The sequence below is a fragment of the Desmodus rotundus genome, chromosome 3, assembly GCF_022682495.2.
Source record: "Desmodus rotundus isolate HL8 chromosome 3, HLdesRot8A.1, whole genome shotgun sequence".
Classification (NCBI taxonomy): domain Eukaryota; kingdom Metazoa; phylum Chordata; class Mammalia; order Chiroptera; family Phyllostomidae; genus Desmodus; species Desmodus rotundus.
This window is the reverse complement of record NC_071389.1, coordinates 179,638,018-179,655,741: the sequence shown is the minus strand read 5'-3', so window position 1 is coordinate 179,655,741 and position 17,724 is coordinate 179,638,018. Positions and strand designations below refer to the sequence as shown.

Sequence of the window (17,724 nt, the reverse complement as noted above, 5' to 3'; positions counted from 1 at the left end):
TGGAGGTGCCAGTGAAAAACACGGACAAAGCAAGAAGACAGAGGGCAGAACAGGTCTCATGACAGACTCTTGAGGAATGACACTTTCATGGTTAGCAGAGGAAGAGAAACCCATGAGAAGTCTGCAAGGTAAGGATCTGAAAGGTATTCACATGCCAAGGAAAAAAAGATGACTTTTTAAAGAGTGTATTGCAATATAAATAGGCACTAAAATGGAAGTGTTGTCAACATACTGAGATGGAGAGAAATTCGTATGACAGTGTGTCTAAGATTAGAGGTTCTGGAGTCAGCTCTTCTTAGATGTGCGGTCATTGGCACGTCATTAGTCTTGCTCTAACCCTCCGAATCTGTAAAAGATAACAGTATCTCACCTTGCTTTATTAAGATCAAATGAGAATGCGTTTAAAGTAGAGTCACATAGGTAGCATAAATGTTAACAGTCAAGTAAGATAATACCTAAGGTTCAAGACTTGAACCATTTATGTTATCCCTCAGAAGATAGGCACCATATATATACGGCTCATCTCAACACCTAGCAAAACAAGTATTTTAAATGAACTAATAAAGGATGAATTTTGAGGTGATTTTTACATTTCAGTTTGATTACAGTGGCTTGTTAAGGACAGAGAATGGATTACAGTGGATTGGAGATAAATAGAGCAGTTTCCCGAAGGAGACAGGTGATAGTCAGCTCAGACTGCGAAGAGAAGGTGACATCCCAACACTGGATGTGTTATCCAAACTTCCTGAAGGAGGGATGGACCGGAAAAACAGCAAATAACTTCCCAAGCTTTAGATTCTTTACATATAAATGGTATTTAACCTTAAAGTATAGCATAAGGATCACGAGAAATAAAATTTATATAGTCCCATGTAAGAGAGTACTATATAAATGTTTGTTTTTTTTTTTTAGAGAGAGGAAGGGAGAGAAAGAAACATCGACTGATGTATTATTTCACTTATTTATGCATTCACTGGTTGATTACTGTCTGTGCCTCGACTGGGGATTGAACCCACAGCCTTGGCATATAGGGAGATGCTCTCATCTACTGAGCTACCCGGACAAGGCTGTAAAGTATTCTTATAAGTATTTTTGTCTAAGTTGAAACTGAAACTCACTTTATTTTTCACCATTCTTTTGAAAGAAGTGGCATAAGGAAAGACACAGGAAAAAGCCATTGACAAAGTTAAGAATGATCATATTTCTCTAACCCTGACAAAGACTGGTGTAGCAGATATTTAAACAAGGGCTTTTTCTTCAGAGGGTAGAGTCTCAGTAGATAAAAGGAACCATTTTTATTGACCTAATGAGATAAGAATTGAACACTGCTAATGGACTCTGCAAAGCCTTACATAATTTGAAGCACACTGAGTATGAATGAAGGATTAAGTGGCTGACAAAGGGTAAGAGACGTAAGAAGTAAGATGCAGGATCTAGGGGAGGCTAAGAATTAGGCAAGATGTAGGGCTGCAGAAAGGACAGGACTGTGTGGCTAATCTGGTGCAATGGGCATTTATTGTGTTGCCTGAGAGTGCTCACTCTGACTATGGAAGAGAAAACAAATGAAATTTGTGTAAGACATAGGCACGTTAATATAGATAAATTATTCGTCTGTCAGACATTAGATTTAGATAAGTAGATACATGTGCACACAACACAGAAAGAGATGGAAGGAGCAAGAGGTACCTAACACCCTTATTCGGTCTCACAGTAAGTATCCTGATACACCAAAGGCACTCAAAATCCATCACGCTTAAATTGACCATCCATTGATTACACCCATTCCAGCCTCACAGGGATCTTGATCAACTAGTGAAAAAGAATTCCAAAGCTGCTCATCAGGCTAGAGAGCTACTTTATGGCCAGACGTACTTGCCCTCAGTGTCGCTGATAGTGCAAGTCGGTGTGCTGTGTCCAGGTGTCTTTCTTCTGAAACACCCTGGCCCTAATTCAACTTCAAGTTGTGGACCTCAATCCTTGTTCTTAGTTAGTGTCACTATATCATGCATCAGAGAGGAGGGTCAAGTGAACATTGCAACCCCTTCTTCCCTACTTGTGCCCTGTTCTAAGTGCATTAGCATGACCCATCTCATTCCCCAAGCTTCGTGCTGTGTTTGCTTCTAGCATCTTAACTTGGAATGACATTTTTTTTTGTTGTGGTAGTGTGTACATGGAATTAGCGTTACCTTTGCATTAAAGTCATTTTCCAGGCATTTCACCTTCTAAAATTCTCAAGGGCCCTTCCTTTTTAGCCAAAGAATTTATATCAACCACCCAGAAACCAGGAATTGCTTAAAGAGAGACTGACCGCCAGCTGCTGCTTCTTTTCAATCAGGTTACACTTCAACCTCACACCAAGGAACCTATTCAAATGCCTACATTTCTGGGTCCTTAGTCAACCAACTTCCTGTGCCGGAAGCTTTTGTCTGCCCCAACTGGTTCTTTATTTAACAAATTCTCTTTATGTCCCGCTAGAGGCAAACCTCACTTGGCCTTGGGAGCAATATTTACTTTACTAAAAGCCCCTCCCCCACTTTCCTGCCAGTCTGGCAGTTGTCTGCCTTTAACTTGGGTTTGCAATGTTGGCCTGATTTTTCCCTGTAGACACCAACTTTTCTAAGTATTGAGTACGATTCTTCAGAACAGAATTAAACGTGTCTTTTACTGTGAGAATTGTGTGCTTGAAATTCTCTAAGCAAAGTATATACTCCTCCCACTTCCTTTTTTTCCCATGTTCTTGTTCTTTACTTATCAAAGTATGTAAAAGGGGTGTGAGTTCCATGTTATAGGAGAGATGTGTGTTCTGTTGTGTACTTCTCCCACTTCTGAGCATTAAGTCCAGACTGAAAGTCAGAAGACCCAGGCAACTCGATCCACTGTGCTTCTTCCCTTCAGGTACAAACTGAAATGGAAATGCAAGATGAAAATCGAGACAGTGATTTTTAAAAGCTAAGATACCGGGTGTGGCAAAAGTAGGTTTACAGTTGTGAATACACGGAAGTTTTTTCTTGTATTATTCATTATTGTATTATTTTTCATACAAACAACTGTAAACCTGATCTTGTTCTACACTGTATAATAACAAAACTAAAATATGACATTGGGAGTAATAACCATCTCCCTCCTTTTGGGAGAATGGAGAGAGCAGGATTTTGAAGGGAAGGGATGTGAACATATGGAGAGGCTGGCAGGTGAACTTATAATTAATTTTATCTTTTCCCTCTCTCCTTCTACACTAGTTTGTATTCTTGGTGATTCTGTGACCCCAAAAGATAAGCAGAAAAGTTTGTTTTTTTAAAAACAAAATTTTTTTTCCTGTTTTTTATATTGTTTTTCCATTACCATTTTATCCCCCTTATGCCCTCTTCCACTTCTACTTACCTCCCCTCCCCCCGAAAAGCTTTAAATTGGGTTTTCACCTCTCCTAATTTCTTAAAATTTTAAAACAATTTTTCACTTATTGATTTTAGTGAGAAAGAGAGAGACATCAACTTTTTTGTTCCATTATTCATGCATTCACTAGTTGATTCTTGTATGTGCCCTGACTGGGGATTGAACCCACAACCTTGGTGTTTTGGGACACTGTTCTAACCAACTGAGCTACCCTGGCCTGGGATCTCCTAATATTTTTTTTGGCAGCCTCTTCCAGCTTTTGTGGTGACATCCTCACATAGATGATGAATTTGGCTCTAATATTTATTATCTTATTGTCAAAGAGCAATCTTTTATCCTCTTAGGCACTAACTACACATTTTTAAGTTTTTAAAAACATATAAACTATAAACTTGTTTTTTAATCACTATTATCTAATAGTGCTTTAATAAATTAGCCAGTTGAGTTCTCATTTAACCATGAAATCTCTAAGAAACAAAAGGAGTGGCCAGTCCAAGACTATGGTGAAATGTCAAATATGAAGTTCAATTTCTATTATTTATGACAACATGTTTTCCATATTTAAAAACATATCTTAACATGTTTAAAATGACAAAATGTTAGTAGCAACATAATTTGTGGTGACAAATAACCAAAACAGAAACAACCTATAATATATACTATATAGCAATAAAAGTGAGTCAGATCTAAATATACTGATATGGAAAAATATTTCTGATATTTTCTAAGTAGGGAAAGCAGGCTGCAGGACAAAATGCATAACACAACCCCATATTTGAATAGGTGGAAGTGTTATAATTCTGTTTATATCATTTGTATGCAAGAAAATGTCTGGGAAGACATTAACAGGGATGTTAACAAAGTTAACTCTAATGATCTTGTCTTAATTAAGTATATTTTTACTTATTTTTTCCTCTCTCTAAAAATAAATGAATAAAATCTCTCTCTCTCTTTTTTTTTTTTTTAGAAAAAAGGAAGATGCCCTTGCTGGGGTGACTCAGTGGATTGAATGCGTGGGTTGCAGGCCAGGTCCCCAGTAGGGGGTGCATGGGAGGCCCCCCCAACATTGATGTTTCCCTCTCTCCTTCCCTTCCCTTCTCTCTAAAAAATAAATAAAATCTTTAAAAAAAAAAAAAAAGGAAGAAATGCTTTGGTAGAGAAAATTTGAGAAAGAAACTGTCTCAACCTTTGCCTAATATACTTAGGGAAAAAATGGGGAGTCTTACCGTTTTTGCACATACGATCCTTTCAAACAAATATATTTCTTAATTCTGACACACAAAGTTGAAGATGTCATGCTAAGTGAAAAAAGTAGTTTTCAAAAGAGAATAGAATGTATGGCCCTGGCCAGGTGGCTCAGTTGGTTAGAGCGTCATTCCAACACACTAAGGTTGTGGGTTCAATCTCCCATAAAGACACATACAAGACGCGACCGATGAATGCCTAAATAAGCGGAACAACAAATTGATGTATCTCTCTAAAATCAATATTTTCTTAATTAGAAAATACACGGTATAAAATCCTGTCCCAAAGTATACATAAATTCATTAAAATTCACATGTACTGCAGTGCTCGCTTTGGCAGCACATATACTAAAATTGGAACAATACAGATTAGCATGGTCCCTGCTCAAGGAAGACACACAAATTTATGAAGTGTTAGAAAAGTGTACTTGTAAAACCACCCATATACAATAGCTTTAGAAAGTGTTCATCATTGAATAGATGTTTTAGTAGATTTACTTTATTATGTATCTTAAATTTGTTTTTAATAGCAAGTTTCTTTTAGTTTTGCAATCAGAATGTACAATTTTATAAAAAGGTAAATCAAAAATGTTCTTTGGCCCTGGCTGGTGTAGCTCAGTGGACTGAGCATGGGCTGTTAATCAAAAGGTTGCCAGTTTGATTCCCAATCAGGGCACAAGCCTGGGTTGCAGGCCAGGTCCCCAGTAGGGGGTACTCGAGAGGCAACCACACTTCTCCTTCCCTTCCCCTCTCTAAAAATAAATTTTTAAAAAATCTTAAAAAAAATGTTCTTTGCTTCCTTGATTTGATTTTGCTATCCTCTGCCTTAGGTTTTTTCACCCCCCTTTCAATCTTTTTTTCCCTTTTTCTTCTCCGGTATCCAGCATGATGCTTTGAAGGTGATAGGTGCTCCTGTCCACTTTGCTACTGTAAACTTTCCTTAATTCTTAGCCCTTCCTCGCCTATTCCCAATGTCTAATAAACCAAAGTTAATGCAAAACACAACCAGTTAATCAACCAGGGGTGTGAAAACTTCTTCCACGACTGGGGCCAGTACTGCAGAGCTAAATTTACCTTTCCTGGGCTCTATCACTTTGTAATAATAATTTATTTTCCCGAAAGTTTCTAGGCTCTGGTTCACCATTTAGTATTTCCTCAAAATTTTATTACGTGCATTTAGTTAGAGCCGAACATTTTGTAGAAATGTTAGTGACAAATTATTTCTTTAAAAAAGCTGTAGTTTAATCCGACTACTTTTGTTTAATCCTTCACTCATACATTCAAAATTTAAGTAAAAAAGGCAGGTGGCAGGAACAGATCGATTTTTTTCAAAGTCACAATTGAATCTGTCCTTGAATTGTAAGACTAAAAAGCGGAGACTTAGAGAATGGCATTTCGTATACTATTTTCGTAATTCAGGGAAATGTTTTGTCTCAGTTACCTACTTGGTTCATAATATAATGCTTGGCACAAACTCAAATACCTGACAGTTGAAAGGAATAGCATGTTGTCCTTAGGTCTTGGCAGAAATTAATTATCCTGCCTTCCTTTTCTTCTGTGAAATGTCTAGATAATTGGATTGGATGACATTATAGAGCAATATTGGAAAATTGGGAGAACCATGAAGAAAATAACCAAGAAACCTACTCTGGTTATTCTCTGCATCTCTGATGCTTCAGAGACCTGGAGGTTTCCATGGAGCAAAAAGCAGAGTAATGAATGAAAAGTCCTCCCACAATCCAATAAACTTGGGACAAGCCTGAGTGGGAAAAGGGCAGTAAAAAAGGGGGTTATTAGTATAAGTTATAGGGGACTGCTTAGCTTCTTCTAAGATGAGAACACAGTTTACCTGAAAAAAAAAATTTCTATTTCAAACTAGCCCTAGTATTTCCTTATATATTGGTCTTTGATCCATCTTTTTTCCAGTCATAACATTAATACACTTATCAAGTCATACATTAAATTGTGCTGTGCAGTTGATCTACAAATGTAAATGTCAAAAATAAAAACATTTTACTCTTTAAATGTTTAAAAATAAGCTTAGTTCTGGCAGGGTAGAATTATACAGAATGAAGAGGAGTCACAGAACCTTTCGTATGTGTGTTACAGGGTGACGGCCCACTATTTGCCTCTCCTGGCTGCCTCTCCCAACCCAAGAGCTCTGCTTATCACTCTCCAGATCCTCCAGGCGTGTCACTCTTCTTTAACTGAAAATAGCCACAAATTGTTTCACTATTACACATACAAGGAGGATATAAGTTTGTTCAGGTTTAGTTAATGTCATCTCTCATATCCTTGGTGACTTTTTCTTTACTCATTTCTAAGATAGCAATCTCCTCAGCAGCCAGAGAAAATTTCAGTTAATTTCCTCCGCCACGTCAACAACGCAGTAAATACCCATGCTGAGCAGATTTTTACTCATTCGACCACTGGGTGAAAGTAGAGTGGAGCCAACTAATGGGAAAATAGGCGTTTTATTTATTTGTATTTAAACTTATAAACCAACCAGCCAAACTGGTAATATGATGATACAGCAAAATAGAAAACATCTATCACAAATACTTGAGTAATAAATTGGGGTTTGTAGTAAAATAGCAAAAGGGGCAGAGGAAATCAGTTAAGTATATTGTAGCTTAACCATTCACCTGAACTGAGGTTTTTAACAGGCCTCCCAATCCCAGAAAACACAAATAATCTTCCATCACACGTCTTTGTACTATTACTTTCTATTCTTGAGTTTGAGATTCTATGCCCTAGAGTAATTCAAAATGATATTATATTTAATTATCTATAGCCAAAGACATCTTATATGTCTATAGCAGCAAGGCTAGAGACTCATCATACCTCAGCCCCACCGCTCCAAGTTGGCAAAATAGGCATAATGAGAAGCAGCATACCAAGGCAGAGATACACAGAAAAACCCTAGGAGAGAGAAAGCCACTGCCCAAAATGAGATTGAATATACCTGTCATCACACTGAATGTTCATGGCTAGATGTTTGTGGAGTCAGGTTGCATGTTCATGGAGTAATCTGGGAATAAATCCATGGTTTGCTGGGTGCTGTAATACATAGGGGTTTGCAGTATTGCATCATAGCTTTCCCCAGCAGTTTCCAAGGTGACCTCTAAATCACTGATGGGAGTTTGCGAGAACGGGATCTGGGGCTGGAGGGATTCCTCTCCATAACTATAGAACTGATTGGTCCAGGCCTGGTTGTTCCAGGCCTGGGGGCACCAGGTCTGACTATTCCAGGAATGGTAGTTCCAAGACGGGCTGTTCCAGGAATGGTTGCTGCAAGATAGGTTACTGCAGGTCTGGTTGCTCCACATTGAAAGGTTTCCAGAAGCATTCACCAGACATCCCTGGTGATGATAGGAAGAGAAGCCCAGGTACTCTGTAGTTGCTGAGCTCATCTGAAAGAGAAGGGTGTGTTAACTGAAAGGGTACAGGGAAACTCAGAACTGTCTGTGACTGGGGTTGTACGCTTCAGCAATGGACAAAACTAAAAAGTCATTGAAAGGGAAGAGCAGAATAAATGTTTCCTGTTACCTGAGTTAAACGGTTGCTATTCTTTGGCCAGTTGTACTTCTGCCACCTCTTACATTTCATTCTCTGGTTCTGGAACCAGGTCTTAATCTGCAGGAAAAAAGTGACAGGAAAACTTCAAATAGTAGTAATGCAGATATGCTAGGGATCAGAATATTATTCATACTTTCCCCCCTGACAACTGCAACTATCTAAAGCTCAGGAATAAAATTTTAATTTCTACAGTCTTTAAAAACAGACTGCAAATCTATTAGCCTGGAAGTGCACATTTAAATGTCTACTCATCTTCCTTGGTTTACTTATGCCATTAGTCATAGTTAACCTTCATCTGTTTGCAATAAAAAAGCCACCTCCCCATGAACACATCACATAACATATTTTGCTGTGTATAATGCACACTTTTGCCCAAATTTTTGAGGGAAAAATAAGGATGCACATTATCCATGAGTAGTACTAATTCCATATCTATATAAATGTTTCTAATTCTTTTATTTATGCTTATGTGTTGAAAGTGTAACTCTAGAAAGCATGCTGGCTGGTGTGGCTCAGTGGACTGAGTGCTGGCCTGTGAACCAAAGGGCAGCCAGTTCAATTCCCAGTCAGGACACACGCCTGGATGGTTGGCCAGGTCTCCAGTAGGGGGTACGCAAGAGAGGCAACCACACATTGCTGTTTCTTTCCCTGTCAACCACCCTCCCCCTCTCTCTAAAAATAAAATAAAATCTTTTTAAAAAGCGTAACTCTAGAAAGCAATATGATATCCATATGCAAAATAATACCCTGGAATAGGATAATCGGTTTTGTTGTAAAAAATTTCTTGTCCATTGTATCTGTTCTTGTGCTTTGTACTTATCTGTTACACAAAATTTCTTGTACCATATGTTCAAAAGTAAATGCTAAAATTCCTTTATAATACAAAAAAAAGCAAGTATCTAAATACAAATACATAAATAATTGAATTAAAAAAATAAAATGAAAGATTTTCCCCTGAAAGTGTGGGCTGAAAACTTGCATGCACATTATACATGGCAGTACTTTATACATGAAAAATGCAGTATTTCATGATAATGGTGGTATTTTAATTCAGGAATTAGGAAATATACAACTGGGACAATTAGAAAATATCAAGTTATATTGCAGGACACAAGAAACTAAAATTTCCACATGGTTTATAAACTTAAGTTAGAAAACGAGATCACAGAAGGACCAGAATATATATACATATACATATACACACACGTAAAATAAAGTCATGGACTAGAGGACTTTCTAGGTATGGAACCAGTGATAGAAAACAATAAAATATTTTACTGAGGAAAATGCCAACACAGTACACAAAAAAGAAAAATGTATGAACAATGACTAACCTCATTAGCAATCAAATGCAAGCAGATAAAAACAAAAGATGCAATTTTTTACTTTAAGGAGAACCAGTTTTGGTCAGGGACTCTCCTAACCTGGAAGATGGGAGTATTTACCTCTTGATTAAGGCAAAATTGGAAACATTGTCACAATTTTGATTTGTGCAACAGGGAAAATTGTCCAATAAATTAAAACACATTCACACAGTAGACTGTTTAATGAAAAGAAAGATGGTTATGAAACATGTTACAAAAACATTCCATTTTCATATTAAATTATCTGTGGGTGGTACATAAAAACAAAGGGCACACAGACAGACACTAGCAATGCTTATCTGCAAATTAGTTTTATTTTTTAAAATTTCTTGTTTTAAAGAAAACAACCGAACACCTCACCTGTTTGTAGCTAAGGTTCAGGACGCTGGAAAGTTCTTGCATCTGCTGGAGGCTGAGATACTTCTGTCTCTGAAATCTCTCATTGAGTACGCAGAGCTGGGTCTGTGAGAAGACGGTTCTGACCTTCTGCTTCTTGACCTGGCCCTTGTCCTCCTTCGCTGCACTGTCCTCTACGGAAGTGGGCAGTATCATGTTGGGACTGGTGGAAGAATCAGGGCTGTTCTGAATAAGCAGGTCCATGGAGGAAGGAAGAGGAGAGACTGTTGGGAATAAAAATGACACTTTTCTCTAAAGCCTTTTAAATACTAATATGCATATTTATTTTCAAAGCATTTTTAAAGTCCTCATAACCTAAGAGCTAGGTCAGAACTAGTAATTTTTAAGTAACCTGAATAACACGCTGACCTTTGTACAGTCCAGTAAGCGTACCAGTGTCACCATTCTAGGTGCAATGGCCATGGCGAATCCCAACGGACTTGGCCAATATTGCTGGGGAACAGAGTGGGATTCAAACCTCTGGGACAACATGCTGGCTGTTCATAAAAGTAAAAATGGATTACTTGCATACTGTGTCCCTTCCTAACTTCCTTTAGTAATCTTAATACCTACATAATTTTTAAACTGATGATCAGCTTTTTCCAGCTGGCTCTGAGCCATAAACATCTCTCAGGACAACTGGCACAAGCACCGACAAGTCTGGGGGCTACAGCTAGCTCCAGCACCAGAAGCAAAACTCTGAGCTGGGACGCGCTGCTGCCAACACTCAGATTGGCCCCACGGCATACACACAGCCCACGTGTGGGGAGGCAGCAAGAAGGATCACCTGTGCCTTGAGGCTGGATGTGGGCAACTTCTCCTGGGGCTCGGAGTGTTGTACATGCAAAACAAGGATTACTGATGTTATCTGCAATGTACCCAACAAGCTCATCTGTACCAAGACTCTAGTAAGGAGCTGCATCATGCCCTGGCTGGTGTGGCTCAGCGGATTGAGCATGGGCCTGTGGACCAAAAGGGTCTGTGGTTCGATTCCCAGTCAGGGCACATGCCTGGGATGCAGGCTAGGTCTCCAAGAGGGGGCGCGCGAGAGGCAACCACATATTGATATTTCTCTCCCTCTCTTTTCTCCCTCCAGTCCCCTCTAAAAATAAATTAAAAAAAGAACTGCATCGTGCTCATTGGCCACACAGCACCAACAGTGGAAATCCCACGGGGCACTGCCCTGAGCTGCAAGAAGGGTACCAGGCTGACTCCTAAGGAGGAAGAGAATTTAAAGATGATCCAAGAAAATTCAGAAGAAATATGATGAAAGGGAAAAGAATTCCAAAATCAACTGTCTTCTACAGGAGCAATTCCAACAGGCAAGCTGCTTGCGTGCATCACTCCAAGACCAGGCCATTGTGGCAGAGCAGGTGGCTCTGCTGGAGGGCAGGGAGCTGGGGTTATAACTGAGGGAAATCAAGGCCTGGAACAGCAAATGCTCCTCTTTCCTATCTTTGCTCATGTAACAAAGGTATTTATTCCAATAAATAAGTAAATAAACAAACTAATAATCAGATTCTGGGAACCCCATACCATCAACAGTATACTACCCATTCCTAAATACCAGGACTAACAGGAGATGTGAATTTTGATAGGCTTCTGTTTCAATCCAGACTTTTTTAACTCTGTGGTCTCATCTCCAGTATTATTCCTCCTTCAGTTTCCTCATTGAGTAAAAGAGGTAATAGATAAAAATTGCCTAGCACAGGACCTGGGTATATTGATTTTGTAACCGTAAATTTGTTTCTTGTATTACCTACATCTAGGTAGGCGCTTTGATTCTTATTTGCAGTGAGGAATTCCCGGTTCTCAATTCCAAGTCCTAGCCATGGTATAAATGTACAGGCTTTAAAAGGCAAAAATTTGCCCTAGGTAGTGCTGCTCAGTGGATTGAGTGCCGGCCTGTGAACCAAAGGGTTGCCGGCTGGATTCCCAGTGTAGGGCACATACATGCCTGGATTGCGGGCCAGGTTCCCAGTAGGTGGCACGCGAGAGGCATCCACACATTGGTGTTTCTCTCCCTCTCTTTCTTCCTCCCTTCCCCTCTCTAAAAAATAAATACATAAAATCTTTTTTTTAAAAGGCAAAAATTCACAGTCTTGTGCTTCTTGCAAACAGATCTAAGAAGGAAAGCCCTCAACTAATTAATGACTAGAAGTGGGGCAAGTTTTAAAAATTAACCATCTACACAAACTTGCACTTGGCTTGCTACAGAGGACATGCCCACCTGCTTTTTCTCTCGCAATCCAACGCTGTTTTTTCAATGTTGAAATTATCAAAGGACATTAACACAAAATTTAGGGCAACAGGGTAGCACTAAAGTCCAACACTCATAGTTGTAACTCTCCCACAACTTAAGTTTTACAGTTGTAGTTACATAGTTTTTAAGCTAATACAATTTTATACTATGTTAAAAATGGCATTTTTGGCTAAAAGTTTATTTATCTTTTTATTTTTAACAGAATGATTTCCAAAAAGGTGTTGCCGGCTTTAAGTATCCCAAGCACCTCCCATGCAGTTATCTGGAAGCCTAAGTGCTAGAGTATATAGGTTTTAAAGCTAGACTGGATTTTAATTCCCAACTCCACCAGATTAAACCTTCTGGAATTATCTACCATAAAGCGAACACTTCCTTAGGATTTAGGAGATTTGAGCAGAGCATGGGCTCACGGAGCTTTCCATGAACTCCCATACATTCAGAGGGTGGGAAAAAAGCCCAACCGCTACTGTCGTTGGAAAGTAAAACATTTCAACAAGGTGAGATCCATGTAACCAGCCAAGCCATTTCTGGCATTCCTGGAGAGACAGACCAGGAAGGTGATGCTCACCACTGACACCCTACCCCCCAGTCCCCTAGGCTGTGATGTTATTTATCACTTCTGGCTTAGCAACGTTTCCTGTTACCATGTGCCTGGCATGGTGTTCTGATTTATATGTCAGCTCATTTATCACAACACATTTGTGTCCACGGTGTCTACAGATATAAATTCTCAAACGCACAGTATGCAGTTGAACTGCCAGGTCCCACGCTCCTAGTAGGCACATGGGTGAAAGGGTGCACGCGCTACATTACAATCGAAAGAGAGGTGTCACAAGGATTAATAGATAACACCACCTGCTAATGCTAGTGGGCTGTAATTGCTCACTAGAGGGAAATGTATGACCCTTACCCGCTTTTCCTTCTTCCTCTCTCCCTGAAGGAACTCAGGCTTTCAAGGATTCAATTTTTTCTTACCGGTCTCTGTGTGGAGTGTCTCAGCAGATGACATTGGCAAGGATGCATAGTTTTCTTCAGGCTCATAAATCTCAGGCACTGGTGAAGGTTCCCTAGAATTGGATGCTTCAGGGCAGGGCAGGCTTTGGGGAGAAGCTGAATCCACACTCATGCTGCCGAGTTGAAGGACAAAAACACGCCAGGAGCTAGAGGGTAAGATAGAAGAGCTTAGAGAAATACGAAGACCTCCAAATGTACAAGTATCAAAAAGACGGGATGAAGTGAGTCACCTTTTCTGTGGCGAGAGCCAACCAACCCAATCTACGAAAAGGTGGAAATGTTGGACGCTCGAGATTTATAAGGGAGGCTCAGCCACTTCTAGACCCGCCCCTCCTAGTAGCCCCACACCCACACACACCCTCCCGAAGTCTCAGTTAATCCTGTCTGCCAGTCTCCCCAAGGCCATTGTAATGCAAAAGTAGCTGCGGAATAACCCAGACTGGGTGGGGAATGAGAAAACGGGGGGCCACAGACACGATAAAGCCAGTCATGAACTGCTTCTAGATGCATCCCTTTTCTACCTTTTAAAATCAAAGCTATGTCAGGTAAATGAAACTCCCATTAGGACAATTACTTTCTTGATTTCTAGACTCCTAGAAATTGGTCTAATTATGCAGAAACTTCAACTTCCTCGGTTTACCTCTTTGATTCACCCTGAGATCGCAATAAAACACATTGTGTGTTGCTAAGGCTTCCATTGATGTTAAAAATAGTACTTGTTTGCAACTTCCACTGAAGTTGCTTCTTGTTTTTTTGGCTTTCAGAAAGACAGGCTAGTCTTTCCAACAGGACTGTGGTCTTGTTTTCCAGAAAGGCCAGAAGAAAGGAGCTGCGATCTGCTAACCTAGGACACCTGGGCGTCCTGCTAGTGATTATGCACATTCTACGGAAGATTTTTAGTTTGCTTAAACATGTTACTGAATAAAATCTTGGTTCAGCCACTTTAAAAAGTCTCAATTTTCTCATCTTGTACAATTTCTCATCTTTCTCAATTTGTACATAGGGACAAAAGTACCTTCTCTGTGTTGTTGTAAAAATTAAATAAAGATAAATGCACTATTTGACACAACAATGACCTACAAACAGTGGCTGTTAATAGAAATTCTATCAGGATCCTGTGCCCATGACCTTCAAGTTTGAAATTACCCTTTGTCGGGATTTTTATTCTAATCCAGTGGACAACAAGAAAGAACGAAACCACAACCTTTTAATTTTACCTGGGACATTACTAGATGTAAAATAAGGAAATTTACTGACCAACCCAATCGAAAGGAGGGCGTTAAAGAAGAACATCCTCTAAATAAATGATATTCCTATAATGGACTTGCCAAAGTGTTTGCGATAGGTTCCTTTTAGAGTCAATGTTTGCCTTCCTGTCCATCCCTCTTTCCCAAGCAGTCAGAATTTTCTGGCCTTCCCCCCACTTCTCTGGCTCTTTCTTTAATCAGTTTTTTCTTCGCTAGCCTGGCAATTCGGTCATATCCTTCAACCCTATTCCACCCTCACACTGTTCTTTTTCACTATGTCTTCCAAAGGAACAGTTTTTACAGTTGGGTTCCAGCACTAACATATTTATGACAAAGATAACAGTCCACAGCTTTCAATTTTCCTCCCCATTTCCAAACTCAACATTTAAGAAACTTAAGATTTCTTCCCCTTTTTCAGTCTCCCATCCCTACAGGTAAACCCTTAGCAAATCCCTGTCACATGTTTTTCTAAGACACACCTCTTAACCAATCCCCTCCGTGCACTCTGCTACTTGGGTCTCCACCTAGAGCTGCTGGCTTTGCGGCCCTGCAAGCTGGTTTTTGTTCACAATGCAAAGATGTCAACTTGTGAGCGTAGGAATATTGCCTGGTCCAAACAAGGGGATGAAATTTTATGTGACCCTTTCTTTGCTTTTGCGGAGCATCATTCTGGAAAGCAAGGGTGTGGAATAGGGGAGCCAAAGAGAGGATACGTGGAAAGACTTTGTGCTTTAGGCAAGATACTCTCTGTCTCATTAGAAATAGGATATGAGCCCTGGCCAGGTAGCTTGGTTGGTTAGAGCATCGTCTGGTACACCAAGGGTGAGGGTTCCATCCCCAGTCAGGGCACATACAAGAGGCACTCAGTAAATGCATAAATGATTGGAAAAACAACAAAGTGATGTTTCTCTCTTTCTCCCTTCCTCTCATTCTCTCTCTCTCAAAAAAAAAAAAAAAATCCAGTAAAAAAAATAGGATAAGATTTCTTTAAAACAAGGAATGTGAAGTGATGGATGTTAACTAAACTAATTACGGTAATCATTTATTGACATGTACATGTATCAGCTTGTTTTGCTGTCAACTTTAATATAATGTTATATGTCAATTTACATCTCAATAAAACTGGGAGAAAAATAAATAAGGGGGAACACCTGACTTCCTGGCTCTCATTTAGCAGTTTGGTAAATGAGAGCAGTCAAAGCCACCATAGTTTTCTTGCAGCTCTCTAAAATGCAGGTACTAGAAGCTTTGTTCTTTGCTGACGGGGTTCTTTGCATGAAAGACTGGGACAAATTCACCTCATCCTCCTGACCCGAGTCCCAATGAATCCCATTGTATCCAGTGTAAGAGCCTCCGGAGTGAAAGGTCAAGAGGAAGGGGGTGGTAGCTAGAAGGCAGACTTACTACATTCTTTGCCCAGGAAAGCAATTTGAATAAGTTGAGAATGCTTCAGAAGCTGCCGGAGACCTTGGGTTTGTTTGGGTAGGCTGTGTGGGTGGAGGAGGGGTGTGTTGTAATGTGCTAGGGTCCAGGGCTGCAGATGTGACTCGGATGAAACCCTTATTTTACATTTTACAGGCCTACCTTGGAGATATTGCAGGTTCCATTCCAGCCCAACACAATGAAACACCGCAATAACACGAGTTACATGATGTTTTGGTTTGCCCACACATAAAAGTTACATTTACTCCAGTGTTGCCTGTAAGTGTGCAATAGCATTATGTCTAAAATAGAGTGTATATACACTAACTTAAAAATACTTTTTGCTAAAATATGTTAACCAACATCTGACTGTTCAGCAAGTCATAATCTTTTTAAAAATTCTTTCAAAATTTCTTTTTTTATAGAAGTAACATTGGTTTATAATATTACCTAAGTTTCAGGTGTGCAACATTATAATTTGACATCTGTATGTCCTACATCATGCTCACCACCAAAAGTCTAGTTTCCATCCATCACCATACAACTGAGTTCCTTTATTCTATTTCTCTTCCTTACGTTGTTTCACTCTACCTAATAAGCCCATTCTGTAAGTAACTGTTCTTTGCTGATTATGTACACACATATATGTGTACGTATTTTGCGATTTAATGAACATTTATTGGCCAGGAAATATTATATTTATTGCTTATTTGTTGAAATTATAGTTGAGAGACCTGAGAGATAAAGAAATGGCCCTGAGTAGTACAAAAACAAATAAACAAACAAACCTGTAAATTTTTAATGAAATGTCCCCTTGTCATTTGTTTACATTGCTCTGGCATTCCTCCTGGTAACCTGGTGGTTTGCTCTCACTCTCCTTTCTGGTTCTTCATTATCTCCTGTGTATCTGAAAGTGTACCAACGCTTAGTTCTCAAACCTCTTTTCCACTTATGCTCACTACCTGGGTGATCTCATCCTGTCATAGGACTTTAAATACAATCAATATGCTTTTGACTTTCAAATGTATATCTTTATGCCAGACCTACTCCCCTATCTCAAGTCTCATATATCCAACTCCTTACTTAACATTTTCACTTGCATTTCTAATAGATAGCACAAAATTCACATTTCCAAACCAAACTTCCAATGTTCCTCCCTATACAAGCTCTTTATAATCTTCTCCATCAGTGGATAACAATTCCAGCTGTTTAGTTGCTCAGGCCAAGATCTTAAACCATCTTTGTTTACCAGGCCATCAAAATATACCTAGAGAATCAGCCCTGGCTGGTATTGCTCAGTGGATTGAGTGCCGGCCTGCAAACCAAAGGGTAGCCAGTTTGATTCCCAGTCATGCCTGGGTTGCGGGCCAGGTCCCCAGTTAGGGGTGAGTGAGAGGCAACCACACATTAATGTTTCTCTCCCTCTCTTTCTCCCTTCCTTACCCTCTCTCTAAAATAATAAATAAGATCTAAATATATATACATATGTATTTATATGTGTGTATATATATATATAGAATCATTCATGTATATATAATTCAGTTGCTTCTTTCTTTTAATTTTTTTCCTCCACATGTTTTCTGTTTTCACAGAGTGATTTTTTTGATCATCACATGGCCTAGAGTTCAGAGGACCAGAGGAGCAAGAGATGGTTATTTCTTTGAACATGTATTTATTGTGCTACTGCCTGTGTCACAGAAGAGCTGGGGCTTGAAATTATCTGCATCCTCTGGCCAAAGAGTAAGCTCCCATTGGCAACCGCTCTAACACAAGCTGCACTTAACCTTCGGAAGTATATACAA

The 17,724-nt window shown here is 39.4% G+C and overlaps 1 protein-coding gene and 1 non-coding gene across 2 annotated transcripts; one reads left to right on the top strand and one right to left on the bottom strand.

The window, feature by feature from the left end:
- Positions 1-4,961: 4,961 nt before the first annotated feature.
- LOC112322096 (U6 spliceosomal RNA) lies at positions 4,962-5,063 on the top strand. The gene has a single exon (XR_002976590.2). It is a non-coding gene; the product is annotated as a U6 spliceosomal RNA (small nuclear RNA).
- Positions 5,064-7,627: 2,564 nt separating this feature from the next.
- On the bottom strand, positions 7,628-13,365 carry NANOG (Nanog homeobox). Its single transcript, XM_024579582.2, has 4 exons — positions 13,215-13,365; positions 9,941-10,200; positions 8,187-8,273; positions 7,628-8,050 (listed from the first exon to the last, which is right to left on the bottom strand). The coding sequence occupies exons 1-4, from the start codon at positions 13,363-13,365 to the stop codon at positions 7,628-7,630; spliced, it is 921 nt and encodes a 306-aa protein (XP_024435350.2).
- Positions 13,366-17,724: the final 4,359 nt, after the last annotated feature.